Raw genomic sequence first — 22,314 nt, 5'->3', positions numbered from 1 at the left:
CCAGGTGTCACAGCAGCTGCTGAGGCTGCTGGTTGGGGTACTCACATGGGAAGCAGGTTCTGCTGTGTTCTCTCCAGCAACTCGTCCTCCTGAGTTAATGGGGAGGGTGGTGTAGCAGTGCAATTCAAAAGGAAGTGCAAGCTCAAAGTACTTTGAAAAATGTTTCATTTTATTTTTACACTTCCAAAGTTGTATGTAGAAACTTAAGAGTACAGTCCTGTAAATTTACTCATTGCTAGAAGAACTGCCAGGGACAAGAGAAGGTATTTATTGATTGATCATCAAGTTAGAGGGGAATAAACAAATAAAAAAGAAAGCCCATAAAAATTTTTTAAAGTTATGGAACTCTTTTTTTTTGTCATTTTTAATCCCCATGTACAAATTTTATAAATACAAAACAAATTCACAAATTACTTTGAATGCTAAATAAATATCTACTTAATAAAACTCAGACTGAACACCTCCAGCCAGCACTGGTACAGTACTTAGAAAGATATGCAGTTGTACTCATTCATGCGTAGTGTCGAGAAGATATGCTCAAACAAGTTTAAAACACACAGTTTTTTCAACTGTGCTACAGCAGAAGATTTTCTCTGAGTTGATAAAGCCCTCAATACCACAGCTCCTACAAAATCTAGAGGATGAAACAAGGTTATTTTGTGCAGGAAAAACAAAGTACTTCTGGAAGATATTTGGACACATGAATGTATTAAAAATGTACAAAACCTCTGTAAACCAGTACTGTATCCAGTACATCTATCAAAATTATTAGACACTGAATAAAACTGTAGCAAAGGTAATCCTTCCTACGTTCTCCTGAGTGCTTAATATTACATTGAGAATATAGTGCAGGCCACACTTCAAGGTGGTTAAACAGTTGTTATTGCTTTAAACAGACATGACGACTGCGTAATTTAACAATTCATTTTAATGAACATAGCAAATTCCCTCAAAAATCCTTTGGAAGGCAGAGGTTAGATTCGTGACTTCTTCGCCGCGGGAGCGGTGTGGTCCACATTACCAGATGTGATCGGAAGTCCAAGCTTTTGAGCCTGAATGTGGAAGAAAGCTTGAAGTCTAGTTCCAGCTTTTGCTTCATTTGTGTTCCGAGGGTTGTATTCAAAGCAGTTCGAAAACATCAGCTCAATGTCTTCAATGAATTCAGCTAGTAAATAAAAGTAAGTAAATTAATTCAGCACGTCTCGAGGCTTCAGAGAGCAGGATGCTAAAGCAGTGACCCCGCGGAACCAGCAGTGATCCTACACAGAGTGGCAGCACAAAAATGTCTGTACGTGTGTGCTGAGTTTCTAGCAGTGTATTGGGGCAGTGCCATCTGAACGTTCTGGCATTTCCCTGACTGTCAGTACAGGAAATACAAATCAAACAGGAACAACAGCACCTTTTCGAATCATTTCATTAGTGGCACTCGCTGACATCAAAGGTTCCACAGCTGCTCATTTCTGATCTATCTGTACATCATGTATTTTGGTAGCACAATAACTATGTTCAACAGATCTTATTTAAAAAAAATAACAGTAACTGCTCTTTTAATAAGAAACAAACCAAAACACACCCTAAAACCCCAAAACAAACACAATTTCGGCTTTCGAATCATCTGACACAGCTCTCCTTTAGGACAAGAATTTAAAGTGAAAGAACATCGATCAATATCTCTTTCAAGAAATAATACTTACATGCTAACTTATATTCACATTTATTCACTTTTTCACGGATTATATTTAAGGCAATAGGTTTTTTGATGATATCATAGTAGTCTGGTACCTAAAAGACCAAACAAACAGATACATAGTCAAATGGAAGCTTAAAATTCTACCTAAGGAAAAAGTTAAGCAAATCATGTGTTAGCAGAGAAGTCCCATGCAACCACCTTCATTTCCTGAACTCAATACGAATTTCCAGGTATTGCTTTTCCATTTTTATATCATTAAAGTAGCAGACCACAACAAACATCAGCCAGCAATTCAGTGGATAAATCTAATCCTAAATACCCCGTGGACAACTCTGAGAAAATTGCAGGAGCAGATAAGCATTATAGTGTTCCAGCTATTTCCATCTGTCAAACACAAAAATTATTTCCAAGATTTAAAAATTTTTCATTTTCCTGTAACATGTTACAATATTAAAAGCTCTTTACTCATGAGTAATGATCAATTTGACTCCACTACTACTCAATGTCTTGCAGAAATGGAATTCTGAGATTGCTTTGAGTTGTGCTGACAAGCCAGTGCAGCCTGCAGAGAAGCACAGGTGCTTTGGGACCTTTTATAGTAATAAAACCCCCTAGAGCAGCACTTACTTGGGGCACTCACTTTACCATCAAGTATTTTAAAGACTAAACAAGGGAAATTAGAAATGAAGCTATGAAATAATCTTTTTACTACATTATAATTAACATCAGAGTGAAGCTGTTTCTATATTGGTGTTTTACTGCAGGTCTGTTCTCAGATTATCTTTGCATAAATTGAAGATTACATCAACTAATTAATTATTAACCATAAGCTTACCTTTAGCAGTCCTGTGCTCTACTTGTTTGGTTGTTTTATTCCCAAATCAAAACATCTCACATTTCTAAATGCCTGATGGCAAGCACGTTTAAAATTGTCCCAATAACATGTCAATTGTCAAAGTTATTTCTGGCACCAAATATCTGAGCTGAAATGCGAGAGTTCTCCTGAATCCCACTGCTTAGCTGTATCCCCCTGTGTGGGCAATGCTGGGACATGCCAAGTTTTCCCAACAGTAAACAGGATCATCAGCCATTATCATTCCTCTACAGTTCTTTCAGTTACCTGGATTTTGGAAACCAGTTTCATGAAAGGCCAGCTGTCATCATGTCGTACCAGTTCCACTATGAGCTGTTCAAAAGCTGAGAGTTCATGGACTCCCCCTTGACGTCCTGAACTTCTCCTGTTCAATATCTGAGGAGATGATTCTGGAAAAAAAACCCCAACACCCCCCCAGCTGAAAACAAAACCCTGACAAGTAAAATTTTTAAAAAATATTTAAAACCAAAAGTGAAACAACATTATTCTTAGGTAATAAAACTGTAGTTCAAGAGCATAGAGCATGCAGTTTGGCATCAAGTATTAACTACACTATAGCCCTGCTACTTACTGCTAAAATGTCTCTCTTGCCATACAAAATGCTAAGTACCAGGACTTAGCTGGGTGCCTCCTCCACTGCATTAATTTTGGAAATTATTTTTTTCACTGATTTCAATCTTAAAGCAATTTGTTAAACACTTGAAGAAAAGCCCTTTTAGAGAAAAACAGAATGCACTGCCTACTCATAACTTTCACTTTCACAAAACCTATTCAGAGTGGTTTTATCTGCTTACAAGAGTAGTCAGCAGGGTGGTTAGAGGATAAGGCTCAAAAACTCCCAGTGGTGAAGGACAGAAATGGTGTAGAATACAAGGCTGACACACTGGAGTGCAAACTCTTTTATACTCTTCAGTCTCACACTGGGTCCTTTTTGTTTTTAAAAGCTTATTGTATCATTCCTAGTTATTTCCCTCCCATCAAAGTATTAGCTTAACAAGCAAGGACACTGTTAACCCTATATCAGAAAGACATTTTTCTTCTTCACACAAGCACTTTCTTGTGTGTGTATATTCCCATTTCCACTACCTTGCCTATATCTGTTCTTCACTGTTTAGTAAAACAAAACCACAAAAGCTCTAAGCAAACATTTGTATTTGCACGGGTTAAAGCATAAATATCACATTGACATTTTCTATCCATTTATTAGCAGTTTGTCCATATTGTGTGCAAATATGACATTTCAAATATGGATATGACAAATCTCCTTGGCAAATTACGTATTTATTCTTTAGATGACTAAATTTTTTTCTTTTCAGGTTCACTTCTGTCACTGCAAAAGAAAGGAACTGTCTCGTTGGAAGTGGCAAAAATGCCTTCAACTGCCATTTCTGGTCTCCTTGCTCTACCACATGTGTATTTTAGCAAGGAACAGAACATGGGTTTTGTTGTGACAAAGACATTTTTCTAACCTGTGAATTGTCGTTTCCTGCCTCTTCTCTTGGGTTCAGTAACAGGAAGAGAAAGCATTGAAGCAGAAACTGGATCCTTCCTAAGCCGTTCACCAGAGTCTGGGGTATCCACAATTCTAAATCCAAGAGAGTTGGAAGGGCTGCTCTCCAGAGTGTTATCAGCACTCTTTCTTCCTCTTCGTCTTCTTCGCGGACTGAGTAACTCCACAAATACATCTGACTGCAATGAACTTTGGCTCTGACGAGTGGTCCTGCTATTAAGTCTCAAAGTAGGCTTTGTCACCGCTGAAGAGGGTGATTTTATGTTTCGTAAACCCCTCCTGGTAATTTTTGATGAAGATTCATTTTGCTGACTCCGAGAAGCATATCTTGCCTGCCGCTGGCTGTTCTGACTTGAGAATGGATTGTTGAGCTTGGCTGCTCTCATTTTTAATGGAAACTTGACCTGGGGTCTTCCTTGCTTTGATGGGCTACAGAAAGTGAACAGTTATGTTTATTTATCCCAAAATTCCATTCTCCTCTTTTCCCTCAGTTTTCTAACCCAACCACTGCGTGCTGGACTGGCCAGCAGCTGGCTTTAAACCCTGATGCACTCACTCAGCCAATTACCATTATCTTTACTACTGCTCTGGGCTCTCTTAATTATACATTATGTGGATCACGTACTTTCAAGAAATGCTCAGAATTTTGAACCTCCTTGCAGCTTATGCAATACAAATGCATTTACTGCAGCACCAGCTATCAATTTTTAAAATCAGTTATTTCTCACAGTGAACGTTAACAAATTCTGAAGGTTATCATCAGTTACATAAATAAACTGCAGTCCTAAAACACTAAGTTATGCTCTAGTCAGGGTTTATAACTAATATTCAAGACTCTCCTTTTACAGAAGAGAAAGAAGACCCCACAGATAAAATTTCTCCAGGAGATGCATGTTCTCTCCAACTATTCCATCTCAACTGTCACAGCTGTAAATAATGCTGCTTCAGTCAATTCAAAAGACTGTACCAAAAAGAAGAAAAACACACTGCGATCAAAAAAGTTCAACTTTTATGTTTTTGGTATGTACATCAAATCAAATTTTTACTGAAATTATCACTGTAGATTATTTAGCTGATTGCGTATGGGGTTTTGGGTGTTGGTTTTGAAGGGGGTTTTCTTGGCTTGGCTTTGGCTTTTTTTGTTTTGTTGTATTTGTTTGGTTTGTTTCTTGGGCTTTTTTAAACAGCTACTGCATTAGTCTGCAAGTCCTCCCAATGCCACATGGCTCGTGACAGATGACCTTGTCTTCCCTAAAGTTCTAACAGTCCTCCAAAATAAAAAATCGGACAAAACCAACTCAAGGGTTTCTCCAGAAAATCTTTACTGTTTGAAAATCTCTCCACTATATATTCAAACAGGAGCTGTACAGAACAGCAGCTCTGATGGCCACCTCTCACCCATACATCCAAAGATGGAACTTTTATCCTGAAAAGTGTGCCAAAGTCCAGTGGCCCTAACTTTTGTTAATATTAAGCCTATCAGTAAGAGCTAAATTCATAATAAGCTGCCATTTTTACAAACGAAACATCTTTTTCAGACTGGATTTTCAAGATACTCAAGATAATCAAGATGATATGTTAGTTTAACAGACATCTATTTACCTTATCTCTTCCTCCTCTTGAGGCTCCTCCTCCTCATCTTGCTCTTCTTCATAATTCTCTTCCTCACTTTGTCCCATCTCATTATAGTTTGAGTCTTCTTCCCCTTCTAGTCGTTCAGCAGTCTCTTCATCACTTTCCACAGAAGGTCTCTGTCTGGAGGAGAGGCGTCTAGAGCGCTGTTTGGGTCGGCACTCTGGACAAAACCAATCTCCTTCAGGAATGACCTAGAAACAGAAGGGGGAAAAAAAAAGGAATGAAAACAAAGTATTAGTGATATGCAATTACGTTCCAAGAACTACTTGAGTTCTGTGTGAAAAGGAAACAGTTTTCCCTCAGCTACCTTCAGCTTGGGCCTGATGCAGTAGGTGTGGTAGCCCCGGTCGCAGCCGTCGCACAGCACCATGCTTTCTGCATCGCCCTTCTTCCGACACACCTTGCAGCGAGCGTTGAGGATGGACTTGGACCAGATGACACTGCGATCCAATGTAGACAGATGAAGGAAGACTTGGGACAAGCTAGTAGAAGAAAGAAGTGACTCTCTCCAGCGATCCAGAACTGTTTTATAGGACCGTCCACTGTCACTGGCATCTTCCGTTAAAGAAGAGGATTTAAGAGAAAAAAAAAAGATCTGGGTTATTCTAGAGTATGAAGGCTCTGACTTTCAAACAGGCAGCAGCAGTAAACTGGGATAATATTACAACCTTTGTCCTATCTCTTCAATACCTGAATATTTTCTCCTTAGTTTCCAAACTGCCGAAGCATTAAGATTTTACTCTTCAATACCTATTCAACTTAGAACTTGCACATACCTAGGCCATGAATTAGAGATAAAAGTCTCGCTCAGATGTTAACCTGGAAACCTAACAATTTGATTTAATTTATAAACAGAGATTCTGAAAAAAATAATCACATGTCCAATTTCCCTTCCCTTGTATGTACATTTTGAAATCCCAAAATATTTTAAAAAAGTACCTGAAACTCCACAGGCAAAAAAACACCTTAAAGGGCACTTCTCACTCACACTTGCCCCAGTATAGCCTAGCAGAAAGCCTTTCAGCCCTCTGCCCACGCCTCAGTTCTGCACTCTGCCTTCACAAGAACCTGCACATCTGTGTGGTCAACCAGGTTGGGTGAATGGTCTAGTTGAAATACATTTTAAGCAACATAGCACACAGGAATCTGTGGTACACATCAAGTGACAAATGAAGTTAGGTCCTGGGATACTAATTACGTTAGGAATAAATGGAGAGGGGCTGACAGGGGTGAGAAATCACGCTGTATTTTCAAACAGATTTGGTTTGCAATCCAGGCCACAGAAGTGGCTGCACAAATATGCACAGGGAACAGAGGGGGAGCAGTACCAAATGGGAATGAACAGCTGGGAACTACAGAAGCAAATGGGCTGTTGGAAGAGTCAAGAGAAACAAAAAGGTATAAAGGACAACCTGCACTGCTGCTGCTGAGCAGAAAGCAAACTTCCTTATTAATGCTGAAAGCTATTTCTTGCATTTTAAAGTAAGAAAGTTTGACGACAGGAAGCGACAATACAACAGTGCTTTAGATTGCAGAAACGTCCACAGACTTCCCTTCTAAAAGTTACCACTGTGTGATCTCTAGCTGATTAACAAGGCACTCCAGTATTTAATGCCACCCTGTGCTGCACTAGTCACAGTGGGCACAGGAATGGCCTGTGATCCACCTGTCTGCCAAATGATTTGTTCTCAGGAATAGAAAGAGAAAATATCTAATAACAAATGAAATTAAAGAACAAAAATGAGACTAATTGCTCTTCTGGCAAGGCCCTTCTGCCTTCTCATCAGCTGGCTGCCAGGATTTGTCTCATCTTGCATACATTTGCATTAGCAGCAAGCAGCATGAGTGATGGGAGAAGGCAGACAATAAACAGGCAGCACAGCTTTATAAATAAAATACAGCCACTCCTGAACTGCAAATATAAACCTGGATTTCCTAAGATTTCCTATTACTTTGTCCTCAGGTTCCCTATGTCAAGTTCAGTCTTCTGAGGACAGTAGACAAGGTCCTTTTCACAACACTGCAGTACAGCTCAATGTATTTTTAAAAAATTCAGTAAGAAAATTAAAACCACTTAAATCAGGTTTCTACCTTAACTCTGGCAAAGACACTTTATCCTAAGCATGTATACATCATTTGGCAAGCATTTCTTGCACTGACAATGGCAGCTTGAACAGTGTTACTTTTATTTGGAGGTTATTTTTACCCTGGATTAGAGTTCACCAATATAGTTCATCACACAACACAACAAATACATTCCAACTGCAGTTTTGCAGCACAAGGAGAGATGGAAATTACTGACTACAACCTGCTGAAAGAAACATGCCAAACATCATCCCCTGTTCCAGATCCCAATTTGTAAAATAAGAGTAACACTGTTTTCTTCCATCCATCATATTTCTCATCTATATTGTTAACTTGGAGGGTGAAACAGCCTCTTCCTTTGTGTCTGAGCAGCTCTACTCTGCACAGTGGGATACCTCTCTGTCAGCTAAGTCCTCCAGGCCTTGCTACAATGCAAATGAAGTTGTTTGACAGACCTATGCACTCATCTATCAATAGCTAATTGAGTTCAGGGAAGGGGTTTCCATTTTTGTATTTCTAGAAAGGATATGCAGTTGCACAATGCTGCAAAGTTTCAAAAAAAATGGGGACATTAAAAGGAAGGAGAAAAAAAAACAGGATTATGTGAACATGCAAATTTCTGTCCCAAAGTGATAAAAAGAAAAGACAGTTCTTTATTTCTGGTCACATAAACCTTTTTTTTCTTTTTTAAATCTTTGAGCTGTATTTTTTTCAGTACCCATGTTTAAACCTTTGGCTTCAATACCAAAATTCAGTTGAATTTAATTCTTTCAATGTAAGGAACTGGCTACAAAATTAAGTAAAAAAAAAAACCAACCAAAAAGAAGAAAACCTAATAAATATTCAATACTTTCTAATTCTTAGCAATACAAGTAACATTTAAAATTTACCATCTCTCTGACTAGTCTTGTCTTTCACTCTCTTCCTCCTTTTATACCCCCAGTGGTTCCTTTCATGATCTTCTGCATTACCTAACATTAAATTCATAAAGTTATTTCAAATACCTTTTTGAAGCATGGCAGATTATTTTTTAAATTAATTTTACAATCCATACTTGTGTAGTCTAAAAATGTAGTAAGAACAGTGGTCCCCAATGTGTGCACACAGAAAAGATAGGGAAGGGTAAGAGAGTAATGTGCATGGAGGAATTGCACATTCCAGGATTTACTTTGCCTCCCACTACAAACAAAAGGCTTGAACTGAAACCTGTGAAGTCTGTCCTACCTTACCTTTCTGTCCATCTCTGGTACGTATGCTCATGGGAGCAGATACTGACGACAGGTTTCTCTCTCAGCAAACAACTTGTCTGGTCTATGCTACTATGAACCTCCTCACATCTCAAAAACATAGCCAGTTTTATGGGTACAGTTCTCAAGGACCAAGAGAACTAGTTCATCTGTCCATGTGAAACAATGTACTTGAGGTATTTTTGTGCAGGAGTGTTCTTGAGTATTAAAATCATGAAATAAACCTCCCAGAAAGGAAGAGCCATAAGTAAACCTCATCTGCTCCAACTACAAGGTACCTTGACTGTGTTCTCTGAAGAGGAAATAGAAATTCTTTATCATAAGAAAGCCAATTTCCACCTTTGCTGCCTCTGCTAATGAAACTCTGCAGGGAAGTAACGAAAGCACGAGAACAAAGTACGTGTATTTACTAATCCCATCCCAGCTCACTGGTGGAAGATGTCTGATGCTATTATGAGGACAATTATAAATAGAAAAGGAAACAACTTTGGAAGTAGAGGAAACAAAGATAATCAAAATCTAGAAAGAAGGGAATGGAATAAAGACAAGCAAAAAGAAGCAAAAAAGCTTTTTCTTGCCCCACAAGAAGCAGGCACAAGTTAAAAAGGAGGTAAATCAGTCACAAAGGTGCTCTCATGAATTAGAATCAAATGTTTTGTATGGAAATGAATGATGCTTAATGACTTAAGTCCTGCACTAGTACAGAAGGCAGGATTTTTTTTTCATGGCTGCCTCACTAACTCCAGGGCAACCAAATCACCTCATCTTTTTATACTTCAATTTTCACATTTGTCTAATAGGAATGATGAGACCTGCTTCTGCACTGCAAAGTATTTTGAATGTTAAAAAAAAAAAGTAAATTTATACCAAAATGGAAGCAAAATCCACGATAAAATTTGTTTCTACTTCTTCCTTCTCAAACAATCTTTACGTGAGAAATAGCACTTCAGAATTTCCTTCAAAGAGCCATTTAAAACAAAACAAAAACCCCAACAATAAAAAACCCCAAACAAACAAAAACAAACATAAAAAAGGAATTTTTGCAGGAGAACAGTGTACTGCAACTGCACCCCCCCACTGGCCTGTACTGAAGGAAGAAAACCCAAATTTTCATAGCTCATGTTTAGCAAAAGGATTTCTAAAACACAACTCATAATTAAGAAATGTATATGATTCAAATCATGTTACAATCACCAAACAGAAGATGAGTGGCCATCGAGCCGCTCTGCAAGGCCCAAGGGGCCATTTCTGGGGTTCCCGGTTCTCCTTTTGCATCCCTATCTTCTGTGTCAGTCTTTTCTTGCTCTTCCACTTGAACATTTGGTATGCACCTCAACTCTAAACTTATCAGAATCACCAGCAAGGCTCTTGGCAGCCTGATAGAGCCTCAAACAAAAACTGAGCAGAGGGGAGCAGCTGGTCCTTTTATTGCTGTGCCGGGTCCCTTTGTCTGCTCTGCACCCTGGAGGCCACCGGGATAAACCTGCCAGTGACTGCAGGGCATTTCACTGCGCTGGCTTTAGGACTAGCAGCCACAAATGGAAACTAAAAATTGTTTAGTATGGCTCCATTCCCATGTTTTTACTTCAGTGGTAGCTAAATCAGCCTTAGAGTTGAAATTATCAGGTTTAACATTAGAAACAGATATGCAAGGCATTTTGTCTAGGGGGCAGTTCCCTTAAACAGTTGGAACAGCTATTAAAAAACTCCTGTTAGAAAAAAAGAACCACTGAAGAATGTACAGACACAATGATCTATATGAGAACAGTCAAACAAACCCAAAAACTCCACAAACCAAAACTCAGTGGTTATGAACTTAGAGCTAATTCAATGATCAGAATGCTGCTGGTCACCTTCTAGAGGGGTCAGCAAAAAAGCTCTGAGCACAAGGCAGTCCCTGAACAAGAAGTGGTGTCCAGTCTTCATTAAAAGGTTGAATAGCACTACAAACACCTCCTTGTCAAGCTAAGTAGAGAACTTGTGTTTGCCCATTATACATATGCAATCTTGCCTTCATTCAGACTCATCTCCTGCTAAAAGCAGCCCATTATGCAAGCGAAAACATGAGACACTTGGCACCAAAGGTAAAGCAAGGAAGAGGGAACCTGACACTGTCACTTAATGGTTAGGGCAGTAAACCAGAGCAGAAGACACCTGGGATCCTTCCTGCTCCTCAGCAATGTCGGTTATTCTACAGATTACAGTAATCTTACAGCAGTACCATTTTTCAGAGCAGAAGAGATGCATGGGCAAATGAACATCAGAGACTTAGGCCATGCAACTCACATACAGTTGCTTTCCTTACATACTTTCTTTGTCACATAGTATAAAGCATGTAAAAGAGAACAGGATTCTCAAGTTAAAAACAAAGACGAAACCACACCATCATCATTCAAAGGTCAGGCAAAAACATGAATCATCATTAGATTATGGCAGAATTGGAAGCACTGAAAAAAATACAGAGAAGGACTGCTATAAAACTTTCTCTCCAATACTTCAGGGACACTTTTCTTCTTTTAGTCCTTTTCCTCTAACTCAAGATGCACAGTCTATGGCCATAACCTGCTAATAATAATGTTTTTCCCTGTAAAGGAATAGCAAACTTAGAGCTGTCAGCAAAATAGTCTCAGAGCCTGTTTGGAAATGGAGGCATATAATGCATGACATATTTGCAGCCTGTATATGAAGAGTAAGCAGGACAAACGCTCGATGGACTGCAAATTAACTGCTGCACAAGTTCCAAATCTAATCCTATAGCAGGAAAGAAGCTGTATCATGCCTGGTTTGGAAAAGGCAGACATATCCAAGCTGACCAAACACTTAGCCAAGTAAAGCTTTTAAACAGCTGTGGTTTAGACTCCTCCTGTGCTCTCCCCTTTCATCTCAATCATTTGCTGCACTTCCCTCTTGCAGAGGTCATCACTCCGATACCGAGGGAAGCCATGCCTGAACGTCAGGCCCTGGCACAAACCGAGCTCACACATCTTCAGTGGCAACTGACACCCAGTCAGCAGACTCCACGCAGGAGCAGCCAAGATGCAGAAAAAGCTTCAGGGCAACTGTGCAACAAGGCACTAACATCTAGTGTTAACACATCAAAACCTGCATTTCCATCTTAAGCAATGCCTGCCAGAGCATGTGCAGTGATTTTGCACGCTGTGATTATCAGAGGAGAGTATCAAGCAGGGTGTGTAGTGGTCAATGCTCTGAAGGGCCCAGTAAGTGCTGGGCTGGTAAACCACCCTGCACTCACAGGTGAGAAGGAAAGCAGGCTGGCAGGCATGGAACACAGCTCATCCTGTGTGCCACACAGATGAAATCTGGCCTTGGGAAGGATGAACCACCTTTGCACACTTCTCCAAAACAAAACCCCAGTTTTGAATTGCTAAGGGATCCTAAGGACTCCAGACCTGAGGGGATCACTAGCACTTTGGATCCCCTCTCTCACCTCTAGAGCACACTTAGAGGAAGTCAAGCTATAATCCTGCTTTGGTTTAAATTTTTCTTGCAACCTTTTATTTCCAAGTTTTACAGCATAAACACAAAACCTGAGAATCTGAAAATCTGCAAGCTAAATCTTTCCTACATTTTTCCTGTAAATACTTTGTTATTGCAGAACATGGTGATGCAGATAAACCAGGCCTATATTGCTTTCACAAAAACATTATAAAAAGTAGCACACACTTTTACAACAACCTAAAAAACACTCAGGAGAAACTCACTGCACAGCTGCATGATACATTGGCCTCAACAGAGATTTGAATTAGAGTCTTCCCCCAGAAAGCTTACTTATTTCTGCCTAAGGGTACAATCTGTCTTCCAATGCATCAGTGCAATTGTAGGGCCACATAAACAAGGTCACTGAAATAATCCATCTTAAATAAGCATGTATTTGAGAGTAAAACTTGTTGTTAATGAATACGTATGCAGGGCATGCGGAATAAGAAAAATATTAGAATTTCCTCATGATCTATGGTCTTGTAAACTGACAATCTTAAATTTTATAAATTTTAGTATGACACAGCAATAGGTTGATTATTCGTTCTTTTCCTCAACATGTCTCTCTGAAGCATTCAGTCTTACCAAAGCAGCAACTGGGTTTAGGGTGAGAGTTTTTCTGCCGTTTTTGGGAAAGTAGGGTTTTCTTTGTTTGTTCCAAAATCTTACACAAGATTAGAGGCATAACAGTTGTCAATTCTGAGAGCTTACCAAGAGGTGCTTTGAGGAACCTGCGCTCAATTCCTTGTTCTATCTGGAGCAGTGCAGATGCCAAGTAGTGGACCACATTACTGACCGGCTGAGGAGTACTTGTACTTGTTGATGCAGCACTTGGAGCTTCAGTTTTTAACCCAATGAGTCTAGAATACAAACATATTAAATGATCTTTGAATACCCTGAATTTAACACCAGAGATATTCGTACATGTCTGTATCCACAGCAGATTCTTATTTTAGCTTCATTTACATGCATGAACAGACACTGCAAGGGTGTCATTAGTTATCTCAGTTCCTATGTTTGCTTAATTAGCCTAGTTAATCCAGACAAATCATCTTTAGCAACAGTTATTTAAATTTCAAAAACTGTGGATGGAATTTCAATACAATGATTAGATTTCCAGGAGATTTACTGCAACATCCATCAGCTAGTTTACGAGAGATTTCTGTGAATTGTCCCAGTAATTCTTCAGTGAAGACACTTCCAGTGCTGAGGTGTAGCCTTTTAGAATGCTTCCACCTGCAGCAGTTCAGCTACACAGACCCTCAAAATTCATAATATTTTTGAAAATAAAATAAAATAAATAAAACCAGAAACTAATTTTAGAATGTAAATCAAGAATTGTTAACGTGTATGTTCTCGCTCTCAGAGGATATTTATAAAATACTAACTCTCCATATAAGGGTTGTAAAAAAAAGAAAACCTAAACAAAACAACCCACCAAAAACGGAATTTTCCAATAAAACAGCTTTCTTTGGCCAAGGATTAAGTAATAATTTCAAGGCATAGTTAATCTTTCTGAACCACAAATATTAAGTACAGTGTAGGAGAGCACTAATGAAAATAAAATTCAATTTCTACTTGGCGTTTATAAAAACATAACTAATTAAGACTGTCTGGATTGTGCTTTATTCTGGTGAATGAGAAATGCTTTTGGCTGTCCCTGTTCTTTTTCACACTTAAAAGCTATTCATTATATTTTGCAGTCACACACATTTTGAGAGCCTGAAAGCAAACAGAAAGAAAGCTGCATAGTTATTTACATTTCACTAGTCAAACTCCAAGGTCTTAATGAGATGTCACTCGTTCTGAGGTGGATAAAAAGCCCAGCATCAAAAGCAATCTGTCACATGATTTCAGAATCCCACAGTCTCTTTTAATATGCAAGTATTAGACTTGATTCAGAAACTCTGATGGAGTCAGTATCAAATGGAAAAAACCCCAAAGCAACAAACTTCTGCTGTTCAAGTGAGAGTTGGCTACGGAGCAAATGCTCAGTGTAAGTGGAGACAGATAAATTTTAGCTTCTTAATTAAAACAGTGGAATACTTTTATGTAGTGGTTTTCAGGAAGCAAACATCTTTAAGTTGTGTCATTAATATAAAGGATGACCCTATCCATTTTGCATGCAACTAGCGAACTCTGATGATTCAAAGGGCAGTCTTATATGAAAACACTAATTCAGAAAACTGAAATGAAAAAGAAATATTAAAAAAATCTCTAAATTCCTACATCCAACACAGCATTCAAGAAAGAGACTACTCAGAAATACAGCTTTTTTAAAAGTCTAACTGCAGAAAACCTCACAGAATACATAAGTAAACAGTATGTTAGTACTATGATTGCCTTTAATGAATCTTTTTTCTTGAAGTATTTCAACACTCACATCCTACCAAGACAATTTTATATGCATTAAACAAATCAAGGCAGGTTTTTATTTCTGAGAAGCATACAACTTCTGAGAGCTAAAAATTTAGAAATCTTCACCTGTTCTGTAGTTTCTATAGTTTGATTTACAACAAACACTGACATCAGAGTCCCACATCTGTCTCAAACCTTTGTTTAAAAACCAAACAAAACCCTATAAAATATGTTTACAGCTCTAACACTATATGATTTGAGGTCTCTTCTCTTTTATTACATTGCAGCTTGCTCTTCAGAAGTATTATAATCCCTGAAGTTATAAACTTGTATCTCTTCTTTGCTGCAGTGCTCAAGGTTAATCCAGACCATGGCCTGTTGCACTGATGGTTCTAACTGTGACTCATGAAGAGCTACACTGGGGCCAGTTCAACCAGCCATTTACTACTATTACTATTTCCCCTTTTAAATACTCCTACTCTTTACACAAATTGGAACGGTTTGGTTTCTCATAGGGTTTTGTTTTGGTTTTTGGGGTTTTTTTATTATGGGAAACAAAACATCAATTGCCAAATTAATTTTTCTCTGCATTTTAAATTATTTTTAAATGAGTTCACGTGTTCCTTATTTGATAATTCATTTCACTTTGAGCAGTGTCATATCTGAATACTGAAAGTTGTAAAAATTGGTGTCAAGTCTTATATGGTAATAGAACAGTGTCATTTAGAGAATATAAGTCTGTGAAAAAAATCTCACATTTTACAACTCAAATCTTAAAAACAATAATTCCAAAGAATTTGAGGGTAATGCCAATCTGAAGGTCAAAAACCCCAAAAAGAGTACTGCTATAAACCTCACAGAGAAGAGCCATTATTTAAAATATAGCTCTTACCTGTCTTTCACAATAAACTTCTCTTGATCATCAGTTTCTATTTCTTCAGATTCTTCATTCACAGTTTTAATTATACCATTTTCTTTGTTTTCATCACTCAGAAACTCATACCGCCCATGTTCCAAGGCTGCTCTCCAAGCCTGTCTGTCTGTAACCTGAAGCAAAGATACAAATTTGAGGTTTCTAAAGAATCAAAGGCTACAAACTTTTAGTGCCAATCATTGTCTACACTTAATTATCATTTTCGTAAAACCAGAGCATGCAATAGTTCTCATTTAAGTTACAGACTCAACGGCACCACCATGTTAAAAGGTATTCTGGAATTCACAAATACCTTAATAGCTCCCAAAGTTCCTTGGTAGATCCTGTCTTCAATGTCCAAAAGAAAGTCTCTGAGTCTCAGTTCAAGCTGCTTCTCTGCAGATAGGTGAGATCCATCATGGGTATTCTGCACCCTTCCCCGTCCTGAAGGGGCTCTGATGTCACTTTGAGGTTTGTCTGCAAGAACAGCAAGTAACGTGGTGTTAAGTGGACCTCGTTCCTGAAAGCAGCTGTTGGTCAAGGGCACAAAACTAGTACAGAACAGACTAAACACAGGCGTTCGAAACTCCCTTCCTATACCAACAGCTGCCAACATCAGCATCTCCATCCCAACTAGAGCATCTGATCCAACCAAGTGGATTATTCTTTTAATGGACAACCTATAGATAGGCATCCACTCATCCCTACACATAAAATAAGAAATCCTTGTTAATGTAAAAATAGTTCTTCTGTCTTAAAATGCTTTCTAAAGTAGTAGATAAGCAACAACTCTGCTAGACGTGCATGGATTTAAAAAAATAAAATAAAAAAAAAAGAAAAGAAGAAACACGAAAGAGAATAAAGTCACATTTCAAGTATTTGATGGCTCTTACTTTACAAGAGAACGTTTCAGTTTCCTTTCCTGCATGGATCTTTGTCACAGAAACACTTAAAACAAGCATGGTCAACTGAAAATCACAAAAACTATCAGGAGAGGATACAATCCCAGTTAGAAAGCTAACCTAAAAACAAACCAAACAGATAAAGATGATACAGGCAAAGACCAGACTGACTGTGTCCTCCAATTAAAGGCAGAGAAGAAGAGGAACAAGACAGCATGGTAATTTAAGAAAAAAAGGGAAGACCTGCTGATGGGCTGTCAAGCAAAAACCTCTTCACAAGGGAACTCAAAAGTTCATGCAAAAGCTCAAAAGCCACAGGAAAGGGCTGAAAGCTTGCCCAAATCCTAATTAGTGCTTGCACATCTGCACAGGTGGTGAACATTATCTGTTCACAGGATTTACCTTAAAACCTGTTACTGCAGCGATGAGAAGGTACATGCAAGAACTTAGAACTACTTAATAAAAAAATACCATAAAGCTGTTGTTAAGAAAGCAAAGGATGCATTTCTAAGGTGCTCGCAAAATGCCAAAACAATTGCCTGTAATTCAAAGTAATAATGCAAATATTCTCAAATTGCAGGCCAGCAACTCTGATGCCTGGATGTGGGAAATGTCCTTCTTGGTTTAAAAGAAAAAGAATTGGAATTATTTTTCTTGAGCAGAACTGAAAAAGTAGGAAGTGATTTTCAAATAACTGATGAGGAAAAGTGAATGGGTACTGGAACAAAATCAAGTAATAGCACACACCAGTTTTATTTCCATGCTCTTTTGAGCCGGAACTGGAAAAGGGAGAAGGGCAGTCTACAGTGCAAGAGAACCATGAAGTAGTTCTCACTTGTCCTGCAAGTCATTTGAGTGAAGGCAATAGAGCAGCAGCTGGAGCCCACAGCAGAAAAGCTCCCAACAGAGGACAGCTACATGTGGCCATCTATCCCTGAGTATCACACAGTGGTGGCACCACTGGTACGGGACCACCACGTCTGAATTTTCTTGAGCTCTATTAAAGTGAAGTTCAAAGCTGCCTTTTTAAAAAAAAATATATAATCAGTGTTATTCTACAATTCTAACACTGAAAGAGAGGAAAAATATATGACTGAATTTCAAATTGCTTCAGGGCAGAAAGCAACACATAAAATACACACAAGGGTGCAGAAACTAGGAAAATAAGGAACCACATGTAGAAACTCAAACATAACAGAAAATGATAGAGGTTTTCTCACCAAAAACGGCTAACATAGCCGTAAGGCCTCTAAATAAAGCTTAACTACCATGCAGAAAGTCTGTCCTGTGCTAGTTTCCACCAAAACAAATGGTAGATCAGTTCTACATTTAGCAGTACCTGCTGTGTTCACAGCATACACACTCCAGGAAAACAGCAGTGAATAATTCTCCCTTGCCCCAATACAGATAACCCAAAATCCTCACAGTAATTTGTCATAATTGAAAACCAAATGCAATTTCTTAAACATTACCCTAGGGAGTTTCATTTTGGTAACACCACCAACATACCATAAACAAGCCAGCTGCAAGTCTGTGAACACAGAATTTCATCAGTGATTGGAGCCAATACCTTACCAATAAATAGCAAAATACTTGGCTAGGAGAAAAGGGAAAAACCCTAAATCCTAGGTTTTCAGTAGGATGGTTTTCAGTCCAGTCCTACATTAAGAAACTCATAAAAACATCTGCTATCCTGTTGTTTCCTCCTGTACTGAGTGCATGCCAAAGAACGGAAAAGAAACAGTAAAGAGTAATATCACTGAATCTTACGGCACTGATGTTAATTCATGTAACAACCAACACAGCTACACTATTTTTTAGCACATATTGATCTTTATTCCCCAGCTAACCTTCTCCCAAAGGTCAAATTATTTCCTAAAGATGTTTGTTTAAAAGCCAATCCCAGTTCACTAAGCAGTAAAATAACAGAAAAATGACTGCTTTTCTACTATAAAACACCAGAAACATACCACAAAGGTCTGTCAGGAAAAAATATGGAAAAACCAAATGTGTTTTCCCATTGAGTGAAACAAAGCTTAAGAATAATTCTTATTTCTTGCAAATTACAACTAAATGAGAATTAGAGGTTTCTAGATTATCATACAGAAGTTACATCTGCAGAAGCAAATCAAGATCAAGAAACTTTCATTTACCTGGAATATGGAATTTTTCCACAGGAAAACTGCTTAGGTGTTCATATATTCTACTTTTCTCCTGTAAAAGAGTTTCTTTTAAGGCACTCTCCCTATGTCCTCGGGAATTGAGAGCCTCTAGGAGTTGGTCCAGTTGTTCCCGAGAACTATAAAAGCACCAACGGTTTGGTTTATATACTGGCCTTGGCACCTCTGTGACAACACTGGTGTGTGAATCTTGGTCAACATTGGAGGTAGATTCAGAGGATTTCAAAGACTCTCCAGTTTTACTGAATACCTGAGGTTCATTTGTGCAAGACTGTCCATTATTCTGAAAGGAAGAGGCTCGAGGCAACAACATGTCTTCTGTGAGACCAGAATAGTCCTCTTCTACAAACAATCCAGGAACAGAGGGGAAAATCCAGTAGCGTCGGTACAGACGGTCACGACCTAAGGGGGTGATATTTGTGCAGGCTGTTGCTTTCTGAATCTTTTCTAACAGTTCCTTCTCTTTCTTTTGTTGCTCCTGTTTTAAAGCTTCTTCGTCTTCAGCAGAAAGAGGTTCACTCTTTTCACAAGTGCTCTCTTCTTGTCTTGTAAATTCTTTATATCCATTTTGCCCTCTCCTTCCTAAAGTGAAAGGAACAAGTAAGGCAGCAATTCGCATATAACCTTTTCTTTAACCAAAAACTCAAGTAAAAGGCAGGTTTGGGTTCTGCCACTTTCTAATTATCTAAACTTACACTGTCAAAGACCATCAGCTCAGTCAAGAAACAATACTCATTTAAGAAAAACTCAAGTGATTAACCCCCTTCCCTTGATGGAGTAGCCATTTTCAATACACTTTCACTTTGCAGAAACTAGACCAAGTCTCATTTACTGACACTACCATTTTTAACACCATGAAAAAGAGAACAACAATTTTAACAACTCCAAAGTATGCTACAGAAGCATCTTACACTGACAAAGTAAAATTCTAGCAATTTCATTATTGAATGCAAAGTAGTTTTCAGACTTGATTCACCATACTTAAAATTATCAACTTAAATCTCCTAAAGGCCTCAAGCAAGACCAGATTCCCTATATAAGAGCTTCTATGGCAAACTTGGGTACCTTACTTTATCACTTTTCTTTTTAAATACACATATTCCTGTTTTCCTCCCTCAACTTGCACCAGCTGAAAATACTTCAGTTCACATCTTTGTTTACCAAAGTATCAGGTTCTGGTAGTCATGAAGAAAACTGTCTCATAATTGCTACATGCAACCTGAAAAGATGCTGTCAATGATCAATTTCCACTGATTTCCAGTGCAACCTTCAGTTCCCCAATTGCAGGAATGAAATACTCACTTGTTTGTCCTCCAGTCACAATGTCTCAAACAAGGATATTTGAGAAACCTGAAATTCTGTTTAGGATCTCATTGTTTTGCCATCATAAAGCCGTAGTAAACATGCAAACCTGTATTACTGAATGACTCAGAATTTCCATACCAGGTACTGTTAGGAACTGTACAAGTTTGCAACCTTAAGTTCATGATGATCCAGGACTCTCACTGGCACGGACACTAGCACAAAGCTTTCCCAGCAGAAAGACACAGATAAGCTAGCAGCTCAAAGCCATCAATAATTCATCCTCCTGTGGCGACACCTATGTTTAGTTACAAATAGCAGGCTGTGCCACTTACTGCACCACAGCTCCTACTAGCACACTGCAGAGGAAATTAAATCTGGGCCTAAAGTCTGGTTGTATTCTTGTACAGAAGGCATGCTGCTTCATTAACAAAGGCAAACCAAACCCAAATGCTCAACAGAACATTTTTCTTTTGAAATACCTGTTGTTTTGGCAGCTTACTAATAAGAACAATCAAACCCACACCATCCTCTATTAGATGAGACTTCTACAATTCTCAGCATGAGGACACTATTTATAACTCTAATGGTTTGTTAGGCAACAGGCTAAGATTTTTTGACAAATGAGGGATCCAGACAGCAAGCATGGAAGACAAGAAGAAAAAGAGTGTGCAAGAACACACAGCTGACCACAAGAACTACATCAGGCAGGTACAAGGTACTTAATAGCCCATGATGATCATGTTTGGGTGTCGGCTTTTTTCCTCTAAAAAAATTACAGGAAAGATTGGTACTTTTACTATAAAACACAAAACTTCCCAGGTGCATGCATGCATGTAAACAGGTAGACAAACAAACAAAAACATTATAGCACTACCTCTCCCTCGTTTTTTGTTTGGTCCCAGCTCTTCTTCATCCTCTGTCACTGTGTCCATGTCTTGCTCTTTACGTTCAATCTCTTTACTCTCTGTACTAGTATCAAGGTCTTCCCGTTCCTCCTCCCTGATGCAGTGAAAGATATAAAGGTGACAGACCAACATGCATTATAAGCTGAATGAAATGATAAAAAATACACAATAATATACGAAACACACATCTTCAAAACAAACAGTATTTTTCTCTCACAAATACTAAAGCTAGTAAAATAGCTATGCTTTTTAAAAATAAATTTAAGTCACAGAATACATTAAAACCCAGAAGAAACCCACTGAACTGTAAATGGGAAGTTCCATATTAAAGCCTAAAACCTGCTGTGCGGCATTCATGCTTTCATTTGAAGATCATTATTATAAGCCGATCCTTTTTTGAGATATCTTAGTGTAGTTCTACTGGCACGAATATTTTTCACGTCTAAAAAAGTTTCCTCCTCAAAATGTATACAATTTTGTAAAAATGCTTATTACAAATTTGCTTCAGCAAATGTAATTAAAAACCTACAGAACCACATGCAATTATTACAGGGTAACATTTATTTTATTATTTTTTCTCAATTATACTTTCCAAAATGTAGCACAAATCTAACTTGGACCCATGCTTACCTTGTGCAAGCAGATTTATTTAACCTACTCCCTTCCTCAATGAGGAAAAGATATAGTATTGTACATACACTTTGCTTTTTTTCCTGGAATCATATACCGCTGTGTGTGCCTGAATCTTACCACCTGAAACCACACAGCTTTATTAACAGAACAGAGAAACCTTGGTTTTATGGGAATCACCTGGGATAGCTCAGCATTTAAAAGAGCTATTAATTTGATTAATAAAGTATTAACATGAACTCAGTATTATCTAGCTCAGATCAGATCTATTTCTCAAATTAGAAAATGAACTTCTGTAAGAAGATACTCAGAGATTAAATCAAAGCAAGACAAAGGAGTGCAAAAACCCAAATCTGATTTTGTGAGTTTCTCTTGTCAAGCTTTCAGCAGAATGATGAGTATAATAAAAGTTGATTGTAAAAATAAAATCACTGTCATAAACCAATTCTAGAACACTAGGAAGAAAAATGAAATCAACATTAAGGGCTATATACTTAAAATATACCTTTGTGTATGATCAAGTCAATGAAAACTACATAGGTGAGGTCAGGCGACATAACTGAAAAGTGCAATACTATGTAT

The 22,314-nt window shown here is 38.2% G+C and overlaps 1 protein-coding gene across 1 annotated transcript in view; it reads right to left on the bottom strand.

Moving 5' to 3' along the window:
- Positions 1–148: 148 nt before the first annotated feature.
- Positions 149–22,314, bottom strand: part of BAZ1A (bromodomain adjacent to zinc finger domain, 1A) — a gene marked incomplete at its 5' end in the record, with an annotated part of 54,678 nt that continues 32,512 nt past the window's right edge. Inside the window, 12 exon segments of the mRNA XM_009073406.1 lie at positions 149–1,165; positions 1,695–1,782; positions 2,811–2,953; positions 4,034–4,503; positions 5,677–5,900; positions 6,017–6,264; positions 13,251–13,399; positions 15,790–15,944; positions 16,124–16,287; positions 18,866–19,474; positions 21,072–21,196; positions 22,308–22,314. The exon segment at positions 22,308–22,314 is cut by the window's right edge and continues 107 nt beyond it. Of these exon segments, the coding sequence (XP_009071654.1) occupies positions 975–1,165; positions 1,695–1,782; positions 2,811–2,953; positions 4,034–4,503; positions 5,677–5,900; positions 6,017–6,264; positions 13,251–13,399; positions 15,790–15,944; positions 16,124–16,287; positions 18,866–19,474; positions 21,072–21,196; positions 22,308–22,314 (2,573 nt within the window).

Source organism: Acanthisitta chloris, unplaced genomic scaffold (genome assembly GCF_000695815.1).
Source record: "Acanthisitta chloris isolate BGI_N310 unplaced genomic scaffold, ASM69581v1 scaffold4504, whole genome shotgun sequence".
NCBI classification, from domain to species: Eukaryota; Metazoa; Chordata; class Aves; order Passeriformes; family Acanthisittidae; genus Acanthisitta; species Acanthisitta chloris.
Note: the sequence above shows the minus strand (reverse complement) of the source record. Positions and strands in the feature narration are given on the sequence as shown.